The 12,923-nt window shown below is 37.2% G+C and overlaps 1 protein-coding gene across 8 annotated transcripts in view; it reads left to right on the top strand.

Moving 5' to 3' along the window:
* The window catches only part of cacna1c (calcium channel, voltage-dependent, L type, alpha 1C subunit), a 1,063,887-nt gene that overhangs the window by 585,946 nt on the left and 465,018 nt on the right, over positions 1-12,923 (top strand). For 7 of the 8 annotated variants that reach the window (XM_051921414.1, XM_051921413.1, XM_051921412.1 and 4 more), the window contains exon 1: positions 11,688-11,808. Coding sequence is in view for 1 of the 8 variants with exons in the window: in XM_051921415.1 (XP_051777375.1) it covers positions 8,899-9,038; positions 11,669-11,808 (280 nt within the window). In the remaining 7 variants the exon portion in view is untranslated. Of the gene's footprint in view, positions 1-8,898; positions 9,039-11,668; positions 11,809-12,923 lie in introns of those variants that run through there. The other variant, XM_051921415.1, reaches the window with a different exon arrangement.

The following is a 12,923-nucleotide window of genomic DNA, read 5'->3' as shown; positions in this document are numbered from 1 at the left end:
CTGCACTGGAGCGGTCTCCCTTCAGTTTAAATAGTATCTAGAAGGGTCAGAAGTGGTGCCTTCATGGTGGTCCTACCTCTACAGACTCACAGAACGTAATTATGACATCATAAAGAAAAAAACAATAGAAATAACAAAGATGTAAAAAAATATAATAACTCAAGATTAAGAAATACTGTGGTGGGTTGGCACCCTGCCCAGGATTGGTTCCCTGCCTTGTGCCCTGTGTTGGCTGGGATTGGCTCCAGCGGACCCCCGTGACCCTGTGTTCGGATTCAGCGGGTTGGAAAATGGATGGATGGAAGATTAAGAAATACAACACTAAAACATAAAATATTCAATTTTATCCCAAAATATAACAAATCCAAACTAGATGGAAGGATAGGTAATGTAGAATTGGCTAAATTGTTACAGAGGGATTTTGAACAGATTTACGGCAGATGAAATTTAATGTACTGTAAGTGAATGTAAGGTATTAAACCTAAGAAGTAGAAATGTTAGATTTGAATACACAACAGGAGGTGTAAAACTTGATAGTATACCTTATTGGTCATAGTGGGCTTGTCACTATATACATCAGCGGAAGTGTACATAAGCCATTAAGAAGATGAATAAAATGTTGTATTTTATATATTGGATATACAGGTGTAGTCTATATCAAAGCAGATTATGCTTAAGCTTTATAACATACTGGTAAGATCTCATTTGGAGTAATGTTTACAGTTTTGGTCTCCGGCAGTTGAAGAGAAAATCTAAAGCAGAGCAACTACGCTGATTCCAGAACTAACAGAGAGGAATTATAAGGAGAGACTGAAGAGCTAAACGTTTTCAGTTTAGGCAAATGGACGGAAAGGGGCAGCATGACTGAAGTAATTAAAATTATGAAAGGAATTAGTACAGTGGATTTCGTATGTTACTTTAAAATAAATTCTTAAACAAGAACATGTCCATGTTATAGTCACTAATAGGAGAAGATTATTTTGTTTGAAGGTGCTGCACAAGGCATCTTACCTGAACAAGGGGCCTGAGTTACTTCGAAAGCTTGCATATTGTAATCTTTTTAGTTAACCAATAAAATGTGTCATTTTGCTTGACTTGTGACTGTAGAGCTGAAAGAAATTAAAGAAGTCAAAAGTTAAAGGAGTTGCAAATAGTGAGAATGAAATGACTTTGGCAAGTATCGTCCACAGTACAAGCAATGGATTAAAACCTAGGCAGTGGATTTGACCTTTGAGACAGGCAGGTACAACAGCTGTAACATGGCAGAGCAAAATAAGCAGTATACAAGAATTGTGGGATAAAGCCAGAATAGACATAAAAGATAATGAAAGAGAGAGGTGCTAGATTTGCCACTTCTGGGTGTGCAGTGCCTGTTGAGGTCCAAGGAAGGGAGAGTCACAGATTTAAATTAATTGAATTAAGCTCTAGTAAAGAGGAACTGGCCTTGCATCCAGGACTGCTTAAACATAGATTAATTAGGTTTAGTAAATGAATGGATGGGGCCACAGTATATGCTGGGAAAGGAAAATTAAAATAGAAAGTTATTCGGTTTAAATAGTAGTTGTGATTTAGGAGTCTTCCTGTTTTTTGAACTTTCCCTTAAGGTCAGACGAGACGTTTAAATAAAGCAATTGTCCATTTTTAAATTTGAATAACTTCTGTTATAAAATTCTACCTGCAGCCCTTGACATACATTCTGTTCATTTACTGGCAGAATAGGCAACATTTTAACATGTTAAATTAAATAGTCTGGATATTAAAACTCTACAACTGTGATGAGGGTTATCATCTTGGCTTCATTTTATTGCCTCTTCCATCTTCAAATGATATCTTGAAGAGCAATATACAACTGCAATCCAAATGTTTATGTGATGAATTAAATCTTCATCTGTGTATTTGGAAAGGTGCAATAGGAACATAACTGCATCTGCTAAACTGAAGCAGGCAGTCAACTAAGCTCCACTATCAAATTTCTACCTTTCTTTAAATAAACATGTTCAGTATGTAAGTGTGTGGGTGTAATAATGTGATGTTCATTACTAATTAGACTAGAATTTAAATTATTTTGCAACTTGATAGCATTTAAATCAAACTCTTCAAAAATGTGCATTTTATCAAGCCACCCAACTTTAGTATTTTTGCAAAATTATTTGAAAATGAATAGCGTCAGATCGGATGTGAATTTATGCTGGCACTGTTATTTAGGGTCAGATCAGGAAGGGAGGGATATAAATTTACACCCGATCTGTTTGTTTTCAAATAATATTGCATTAGCGCAGTTATTTTTTGTAGCAGGATCTGCCACTCTCCTATACACAGACACAGCAACAGGCAGGGTTGTGGCCAAGTAGTAATGTGCCCTATGCATTTATAATGTTCTTGTTCCTTGTATCACATATCGACGGCAGGTGCTTATAGCATGTCCACGATCTTTTCGGATTCACTTTTACGGCGAACTACTACAGCGCTGGGAGACTGTGATTGCTTTGGGACGCTCTTCCGCGTGTTGTCCCGTTGGGTGGAATCCCACAAGAGTTTAGAAACTCACTCACACCAGCCATGATTCTTTTCAAAGGTAAAGTGCAAGTTAATTTGTTTTATGTAATTTTACTTTATATTTTGTATTAATCATTTTTATATGAATAGTTTTGGGTTGTGGAACGAATCATCTGAGTTTCCATTATTTCTTATGGGGAAATTCACTTTGATATACGAGTGCTTTGGACTGCGAGCACGTTTACAGAACGAATTATGCTCGCAAACCGAGGTTCCACTGTATATGTCTTTATATATGGGTGGCATGGGTAGTATGTATCGTGATCATGACTGAGAGAATAAAAGTGAAAAAAAAGCAGCTAACTTTTACAAGTCCTATAAATTTACACCGGCTGTTACAGACGCAAATCAAATGTATGTTTTTATTGTATAATATTAACAATAAGAACAGCTCACTACTCAAAATGGTAAATACACGAGACAGTCAGGATCGTACCGGGGACTCTTGATTACAAGTCAGCAATTCTTACTGATGCGCCACGGAAGCTGTTGCGTCATTCTTGAACCTTTTGTGAAAGTGTTTATTTGATCTTTGGACTTCAGGCTTTACACATTATATAGTTTATGTGTACATTTTGTCATTTATTACTAAAACTAGGGGGCTCCGCCCCCTGCTCGCTTCGCTCGCCAACCCCTGGCGTTGGGGCATGACAAAGAGTGAGATGTATGAATTAGATATAGAATAGTGTGCAGGTTTGGATGATGCATATAGAAATTAAAAAATAGTGTTTGGCACAGAGTAATGTTTTATTGGAATATTTCTTTGTATACAGCATTAGTAGTAAAGATGGTGTCCTGTCCTTGAATGAGTCTTCCTTGGCATGGAGCTTTTATAACTTGACATTATCACCGTGGTGATGTCGTTTTCTCCAGAAAGTGCCATTGTCAATCCAAACATAGTGAAGAGGAATTTCCCAATATTTCCAACGGTGAGCGTTGGGATCGTTTCGATTGAGTTTAAACCACGCGGTTCGTTTAGTATCTTTTGTGGCTGCTCTCTTTGCCGCTTGTAGCTCATCACCTGCATGAAAACAGACAGTTTGTTCGTGCTCCAAATGAACTGGCAAGCGACATATTGTGTGGCTCTGATGGTGCATAGGAAAGCAAAATATTCTCCAAATGGCCTCTGGAGCACTGACGTATCGTGAATCAACATACATTCGAGTTTCATTGTGAATATTCGTTTCAGATATGGAGACATTAGCACAATCGTGTCCCTTGTACACATATTTGAATAGATATTTAACGCTTTTTACTGTAGCGCAGATCTCCACATTTATATGGCAGTTGTAGCGTAAACATAAATAAGGATTGTATGGTACGACCCAGCTATTGTCAATTGAATGACCTGGACGAATTTGTAATTGACTTGTCTTTCTTCACCTATATTTAGGGTATCCATTTATATTACCAAGTGTAACGTCTTGCAAGTCTTTGGGGAAGCCTTTTGAACATTTGCCATTAAGCATACATGGACTGTTTGGATTTGTAGCGCCACATGGTGAATGAATCATATTTTTTATAACAATTTGAAAGAGGCGTGGAGAGGTGTCACGGTCTGGAATTTCAGCTTTGACTATTTTATCAATGTCAGATTCAGTGCGTATTTTGGAATCCTCATCAAGTATTATTAATATATGGGCGTGTGGTAAACCTCTCTTCTGAAACTCGATAACATGGATAATGGCTGTGACAGTTCCAAATATAGATTTTTGTTTGATATCTTGTAGCAGGTTATTCAGTTTAAGTCTAAAGACTCTTGCAACTAAATCAGGACGATGTTCGACTCTCTGCCAGGGCATAAGATTAGTTGTAATTTCTGTCCATTTAGGATTGCAGGTCATAGTGATAAACAGATCAGGTTTTCCAAATTTTCTTACGATAGCCATGGCATCTTGGTAATGTTGTTGCATATTGCGTGGGCTGCCTTGAAAGGATGATGGTAGAATAACAGGTTTTCCAGCAGGGTGCTCCATGACGTCAGCATCACGATTAATGTAGTCCATCAGTGATTTGTATTTATCGGCTCTAAGTGAAGGCTGGTTGTTTTTTATCCACTGCAGATCATTTGATTCCGCTCGAACATAAACGTCAACGATGTATTGTTGAGTCAGCTTTCCTGCATTGATTAATGGATTAAAGTCGTTTCTTTTTCTGGCAGTTCATATGCGCGTTGTAGACGTCGGCGTTCATTTATTCTGTCTCTTCGCTCCCTTTTTTGTATGTCTGAGACGCGAGGTCTTTCGGTTTGAACTCGTGCTTGTTTCGATGCAGCACTTTGAGACGCGCGCTGTATGCGTCTACGTTCATTGTGTCTGTCCATTTGGGCACGTCTCTGTAACGGGGTTACTTGAGCTTTGCGTTTTTTGAGCCGAGACATTTTTTCTCCCGGAGTTTCAGAAGCGCGTTGTATGCGCCGCCGTATATTTTGTTGTTTCATTCTGGTTCGTGTGTTTGGTCCCGTTATCCGAGCCGAATCGTTTTGTACCCGTGACCGTGTATTCATGACTTGTTTGTTCCTCAGCATGCAAAATATGGATAAGTAATAAGGAGGATCGCACTCACTGTTAATATGGAGCCTTTTCTGCAGTTGAACGGTTAATAGTGCTTTATTGTAAGGAGATCCACCTATGCTGCCTAGTGTGAAGGTGTTGAGATGACGTATGTTTAATATGGACGGTTCCTTTAGAAATGGGGCTTTGGGTGTCACTTCTTATTGATGTGTGTGGGGTTGAGGATTGTTGGTGCGCGAGCGTCTTCTTTCTTTTTGTGTGCCAGTGGCTTGTTGAATCCTCCTCTTTGTGTGTGTCCCGTCCGTTGCTTGTAGGGTGGGTGGGGTGGTTTTGGGTTCTTTTTTTTTGTGTGCCATGCCAGGGGCTTGTTGAATCGTCCTCTTTGTGTGTGTCCCGTCCGGTGCCTGTGGGGGGGGGGGGGGCCTTGCTGTTGTGCGCGAGTGGCTTCTTTTTTTTTGTGTGCTAGTTTCATGTGCAATGGGTTTCGTGCGGCGCTGTGCGGCGCCTGCATTTGACTACTTTATTCTGTGCCTTTTCCTTTTTTCTGTGGTCGTGGCTCCTCATTTCTTTGACTCCTTTTTTCTGTGCTCACTCCTTTTTTCTGTGGTCTCCTTTTTTCTGTGCTCACTCCTTTTTTCTGTGGTCTTGGCCGCCTCTCGCGGCCCCTCATCCGCCTCTCGCGGCCCCTCATTTCTTGGGGCGCCTGCGCAGTACGTCTTTTTGCGGCTACGGCCCATGGCCGGATGTCCCTGCGTCCATCCGGTTTAGCATTCTCGGTTAGTAATATGGAATATGAAAAAGTTTCTGTTTTAATGATGTGTTTACACAGATTATTGTAGAAAATAGAACACATATGAAATGCATGTGTTCCAAAAATGACGATCTAGTATTTCCATTGTAAAACTCCAGCACTTCACTCCCAGATAATCAAGGCTGGAACTGGGAGAACTTCGTGCCCGTTCTGCGGCGGTGGGGGGATGGCATAGTAGGCTGCTTGCTGCTTGTCTTGATCGGCACATTTACAAAAGACGCTGATGCAGAGGTGCGAAGGGATTTAAGGTGGGCCGGATTTACAAGTTTTTTCTTAGGCTTTGGTAATTCTAGTGTTAAGTAGGTCTGATAAAGAATAGGTGTAATTTTTTTCATATTTATTATTACTGTTTTAAATATTCAGAAAAACAGGCTTCTTAATGATTCAAATGATTTCATCATTTATAGTATCCATTTTGTTAAGAATCTGAGGGTCAGTTGCTCTTGTTGTCACAAGGCTGTTTTTTTATTTTGTAATTTTAGCAATATCTTTGAAACTGCTATTTGACCTGCCAAACCTGTAGCTTAAAGTCTTCTCTTCAGAGTTGGAAGCTATTGACTCCCAGAAACGTATCATTTGATTCAATTGTGGCATTGGGTTAGCCAGACTTGTTCTTGTCAGAGTTTCCATCCAGTTTCCAAGTTTCCTTTGATGGTATAGAAAACTGCTTACTGACCCCTTAGCTTTGTTTATAATTTCTTTAAAGGAAAGACCTACAATTCTGAAAGTTTTAATGATTTGCCTCTCTTCCTTTGTTAACTGACTTTTTCTTCCATTATGATAGCAAAATACAATGCAATATTGTCCAAATAATGTTGCCGAGGGTGTAGCAACACAGTTTGTTCCAATGCTGCTTTTATACAGTCATAGAGTTTGTAAGTAATCAACAAAAGTTAGGACACCTATAGGAATTGTCTAAGTCAACTTTCAAGACTTAATTAACTTGCATTGCTCTAGAAAAGCTGTAAGTTGTTAACTCATTAATTGTTCCATGAAAAAGGCCTTGTTTATCTCTCTGAAAATTACAATATTGTTTAGTTTTTGGTAACCTATTTTTTTTTTAACCTCTGGCTTACCTTGAACCACTTCAGGTATTTCAGTGGACTTGCACTTTTTTAAATTTAAATACAAATTGTAAAAATGGGAGTGTTCTAAAACTTTTGACTGGTAGAGAATATTATGGATGAAAAAAAATAAAACCAGTCTAATATTTTTAGTGATCATGGTTGGACATGCGGGAACAAGCTTCAGTACCTCTGAAACAATATCAACAGATTTAAAAGAAGTTGAATTGTATTGTTAGTGACTCTAGTGCATAAAGGAAAAGGACGTCTCAGCAAATAAAAGTAGTTTGTCACATTTTAAACTTAGATTTTGCATCCAGCAATATTAAATAGTCCAGCAAAACATCCTAGAGATCTAAAATTAGAGTACCCATATAAATTGTGTTATGATGAAGAGGGATAATATTTTGAAAACAATTGATCTTAGAACCATTTTCAAAACATAATGTATATCCTGGTGCACATTCATATTGACAGATCTTCTTTATTAATACTGATACACACACAGCTCAGGAATAGCCAGCAAGAATAGAAGGGCCTTCTTAACATATGTAATGAACTTATAAAGAAGTTTCTTTAATGCATTGTGCAATATTGGTCAAAGTATCACTGCAATTCAGGAAAATGATAATGGACTCTTTCCACGGCCAAAAGGAATGACTTATCAGGAAAGATTGAAAGGGCTTCTGGCAGGTGTTCCATTAAAATAAATTCTTCAAAGAACATTCAGGTAACACAGCTGAGAACTCTGAAATTTAAGAGCAGCTTTTATACAAATAACAGAAAGCACATCTTTAACAAAAATAATTGCTAATTCACTGCTATGTGCAACTCTTTGATTGCTTTAATATATGGATGTTCTGGCCAATATCTGTTTACTCAAAACCAGTGCTACAATATTGATTGTATTTTTTTGCGTAGGCTTAGATAAATAATAAAGGGTGAAATGGTGGCTCTGAGGCTAGGGATCTGCACTGGCAATCAGAAGGTTGCCGGTTCAAATCCCGTAAACGCCAGAAGTGACTCTACCTCCAACCTGCAGGGAAAAACCTAGGGGTTGGTGGCAGAATTGGCACTCCAGCCACCATAAAAAACCTCACACTGTTCCATTCCATCTGAAGTAGTGTGGTGCTGAGGTGTCACCCATCGCATGGCTGCACCTAATCTGGGATCTTGAGGTGGTTTGTCATGTGGTGGGTGTGGCAACACGCTCTATCTGCACATGCTCCTAACCTCTCTCTTATAGATTAAAAGGTGCACTATAAGGCAGATGGTTGCACGTTCAGTCCTAATCACAGACCTCTTGTTTGGTCAATTAACCTTCCTGTGCTCTAATTCTAAAATGTTGAAATGAATATGCAGGTGGTGCAATGGTGCAGTGGTTAGCAATGCTGCCTCACAGCAACAGGACACTGGGTTTGAATGCCAGCTCAGTAACTGTTTGGATTTTAAATTTTTTATTTTACCTTGTATTTTTTTCCAGCCACTCTGGTTGTATTTCCATATACAAAACATGTACAGTTTTTGTTACCTGGTGCCTCTGCCTCATGTGGGCAAAGGCATAACTAACTTTTGCAATAGACATGCAAGCTATAAATGGTTGGTTTCTGCCTTGCACTCGATGCATCTGGCAGAGCCAGTTCTGGCCCATTGTTTACTTTAACTCGATTCAGTGATGGATAGAAGGAGTTGTATTGGGTGGCACTAATTAGCACAAATGCTACAAAAAATTAAGTTAATTTTGAATGCTAAAGGACAGCCACTAAGCTTTTTACAGTGTGATGTCTGAACTTGTGTTGACAACTGAAAAGCCCACAACTTCAAAGACCTGTGTGATGTCTAACAAAGATGATCAATTCTTGAACAGCTTGACAAGTAAAAGTTGGTTTGAGAATTAATTTTGCAATTACTTGCTGTAAACACTAAACACTGTACATGTGTCTTTGTATTTTAGGAACGTGTGGAGTACCTCTTCCTCATCATTTTTACAGTTGAAGCATTTTTAAAGGTAATCGCATATGGACTGCTTTTTCACCCAAATGCATATCTCAGAAATGGATGGAATTTACTGGATTTTATTATTGTGGTGGTGGGGTGAGTACCTTCCTCATTTTTCAGTAATTTTCTATTATGGTATAATTTAAAATAAATACAAAGAAACTATTATGAGACATAAAATACTTATTTTCTTCTACTACTTGGAGCATATTCTCATTACATATTAGATTTTGTAAGTGGTCACAACCATAATCAGATAAAAAAGAGGGATACACATGTTTGAATTCATCATCATTGTCTGCTTCGTTGGACAATTTTTTTAATGACTTAATTTTACTGTTATTAGGAGGGTTGTTTTTATGAGCAGAAACAATTACAATTCAGATTAAACAAAAGACAGCAAGCTGCTTATTGGTAAAGCACTTCATGAAATGCAAGGCTAAATATTAGAAATGATATAAATTCAAATGAACACAATTTTGATTATGGAATATAAACATGTGACAGTTCAGCTGGCAAACTCAGTTTATTTTATGGCATTACTAGTAAGTACTGTGGTAGAAATTTAACATCTTACTAAAGAAAGAAACGTCCCCTAACAGGACAAATCAGTTATCAGGCAGGAGAAAAGCTGCTCATTGTATCTTTTAATAATGCCTTGGAGGGAGCATTCTTCAAAAGCAGTCTGTTACAGCATGGTCAGAATGGTAAGAGAAACAAAGAATAGAGGTTCATTTTTGTAACTTTTGAATTTACATACAGTGTCAATCAATGCATACATTTCCCTCTGGTTGGTTGAATGATTTACACCCAAATGATTTATATAAAATAAAAGTATGTTATTTTCTGGTTCTTCTTATACCTTTGAGTTGTGCCACCACCCTTGATATTTCTGTGCATATGACAACTGTCCATTCTCATTTATTGGATTTCTGCTGATTTCTTAGTCATCTCTTAGGCGTCCTTCAGTACACTTTGTATATAACCTTTCAACTGGTACATTATTTACTTGACCATCTCAGTATTTTTCCTTAATCAATTCTAATATTTCAGTGTACGTTTTGGTGTTCACTTGACCTTTATCTGGTTTCCTGGTGTGCCTGAGCAGGTTTCTGACATTAAGCCTTTATGCTATTTCTTTAAGATGAATGCTACATTACCCTAAAAATATTCTTCCACAGTACAAGTACTAGCTTGGCACTAGAACTAATGTGAAAGCTACTCTGGTTGTAAAAAGCTGGAAACGTACACACCGGGCCAATAAAGAGACACTGTCACCAGCAAGGAATTGGTTTGGAATGAGACTAATTTTCTCTGAGAAGCTTTGGGATGCTGGGCCTCTCTGATTACTGTTCTTTCTATTTGGATCTGCTGTTTTAACCAGTGGAGCTAAAGAAGAACTCCCCTGTCTCAGGCTTCTGAGTGCAAGAGAATCTTATTTTCATAATTCTACTGGCTGGTTTTTGTTTTTTGTTTTTTGGAATATGAAACAGAACATTCTAAATATACTAAAATAACACAAATGAAGGATGTGATTTCCATATTGCTCAGTGGATAGCCCTCTACTCTTCTCTCCTATTCCTGTGTGGATGGTTTCCTTTAAACTCATTAAAGTAAGGAAGACATTTACCCTTTTTTGCTACATTTGAAAATTGAACAGGAAATCCCAACAACCTGCTTAAGTTATCATATCAGGGTCATCCTTTCATATTCTGTATGTCTTTGAATGTAACAAATTTCTTTGTCAACATAGCAAAAAGCCTTAGCTATTCATCGAGTTGTTTCCAGTATTTTTGAGCTTTTTTACAAGGTCATTATCCAACAGAATAATACATTTTATAAGAAGTAAATATGTTGGACAAACAGTCTGGAGTTTATTCAGGCAATAATTTTACTTCACCAACTTAAAGTATACACCATTATTTGACATCTGTCACACATACATTTACATCATGGAAACTCTGTTCTGTTAGTGGATCAGGGACCTTATGTTGGCAAAGAGAAGGAGGGCTAGTTGGAGTCTGACACTGTTTTTAATTCGGTTCACAACTTTCAAACTGCTGAGGAAACAGACATGTACAGTATATTCTATCTCTGATAGGAAAGAGACTAGCATCTGCACTAAGGAGAAGTGGCTTGATTCTAAGTGTGGGGGGCAAATTGATATTCATGTAAGTGAAGCCAAATGACCAAATAGACAAGAAGAACTGTACTATACTGGAATATACAAGACTTGTTAATATATTGCAAAGCCCTGGATCTGAATTTTTAAACTTAAATTAAATAAAGGCAACAACAAACATACAAATCTAATTTAGTTTTATGTTTTCAGGTTCATTTTGGACAACTTTTTATTCTTTTTTTTTAATTAGGTACTGATAACATGCATTAATTCATCTGTACATTATCTGTGTATTATCTAAAGTCCCATAGACCTTGACAATTAATTGTTTACTGCTACTCTTTTATAATACGTTCATTATACCATTTAGGAATAGAATGATTAATTTCAAGATATGTTTAATGCTGATTAATTACTGTTATTAATGTAGATAGAATTTAAAAAAAAATAAATGCCTCTGATTTGCCTTTCCATATTTTCATAATTTCAAGTGCAAATTAATTTTAACCATGAATATATTATAAAGGTGATTTTTTTTAACTGATGATGTTTTTGGTGATTTATATAAATATAAACAATAATTTCTACTGATTTTCTTCCTCAGACTTTTTAGTGCTATTTTAGAACAAGCAACCAAAGCAGAAGGAACAAGCCCTATAGGTGGAAAAGCAGCAGGATTTGATGTGAAAGCTCTTCGAGCCTTCAGGGTTTTACGCCCTTTGAGACTGGTCTCTGGTGTTCCCAGTGAGTTTCATTTATTTTTTTATTGTTAATACTAAAAATGTATAAAAATTGAAATTGTGCATAGTTGGATTTCAGTTAGACATGCTAATACTGTGCACATAGTTGCATGTGAAATTAAAAAGAAACGTACCATTACTTCATAATGCTGTTAAATCGTGGCCTATTCTTAAGTGAAGTTGATATGTTAGTAAGGACTAAACGACATGCTGTGCATTTCATCTTTACCATAACTTTCTTTTAATGCTCAAAATACTTCTGATGATTATTCAGGAAATCTGCATTTTACAAGGTTGTCTTTTAATCAACATTATCCATTCAGTATTTTTAATGTGAACTTGTATGCTGCAACAATACATTTCCAAAGGCAAAATAAACCAATTTCCATAGATATTTAACTGAAAAAGAAGTAGTTATAAGTTCAGTTATTATGACTTTCAAGGGGATTGAATAGTTTCCCATTTAGTTAGAAAGCTGAAATTTGGGAAGATGATATATCCAGGGCAATAGTTATCTATGGACAAGCCAAATATTGGAACATCTCAGAAACGCTTCCGCTGATTAGACTGAAATTTAGTAACGTCATAAAAAACAAACCTGTGCATGTTTTTTTTTTCCAGTAATGATGATGTAGGGAGAAAAGAAGCACTTGTGCAGAGAATGAGGTTGCCACGTTATGCAAGTGAAGTATGGTGCAACTGAAAGATGACATGTTTAATATGTTGCTTCTTTGGGTACACACAGTACTCTCTATTTCTTAAGCTTGGTTTATAATTGACATGCCCATGCTGTGAAAAATTACGTCATACACAGTGACACATCCCCACAGCTGTCTAAGTTTTCATCAATGTGGATGCAGCAATGTTTATGCAATGTCGTGAATTTCAGGAGTGCTAATTATGTGGGTGCCAGAATACGATGTAGCAGGTCATTAAAGTGCAAGATAGACTTCAGAAAATATTTGAAGTACATCTGTTTGTCATGTACATTACCCCACTCACAAAAATATTATACTTACCCTTCCTTCACTGCTTTAGGTTAATGGGTCTGGCACTTCATCTTCTCCTTTTTTAACCTCTTAAAGTCAGTAATAGCAGGCACAATTGCTTTGCTGTGAC

Source organism: Erpetoichthys calabaricus, chromosome 18 (genome assembly GCF_900747795.2).
Source record: "Erpetoichthys calabaricus chromosome 18, fErpCal1.3, whole genome shotgun sequence".
NCBI classification, from domain to species: Eukaryota; Metazoa; Chordata; class Cladistia; order Polypteriformes; family Polypteridae; genus Erpetoichthys; species Erpetoichthys calabaricus.
This window is presented reverse-complemented; position numbering and strand designations above follow the sequence as displayed.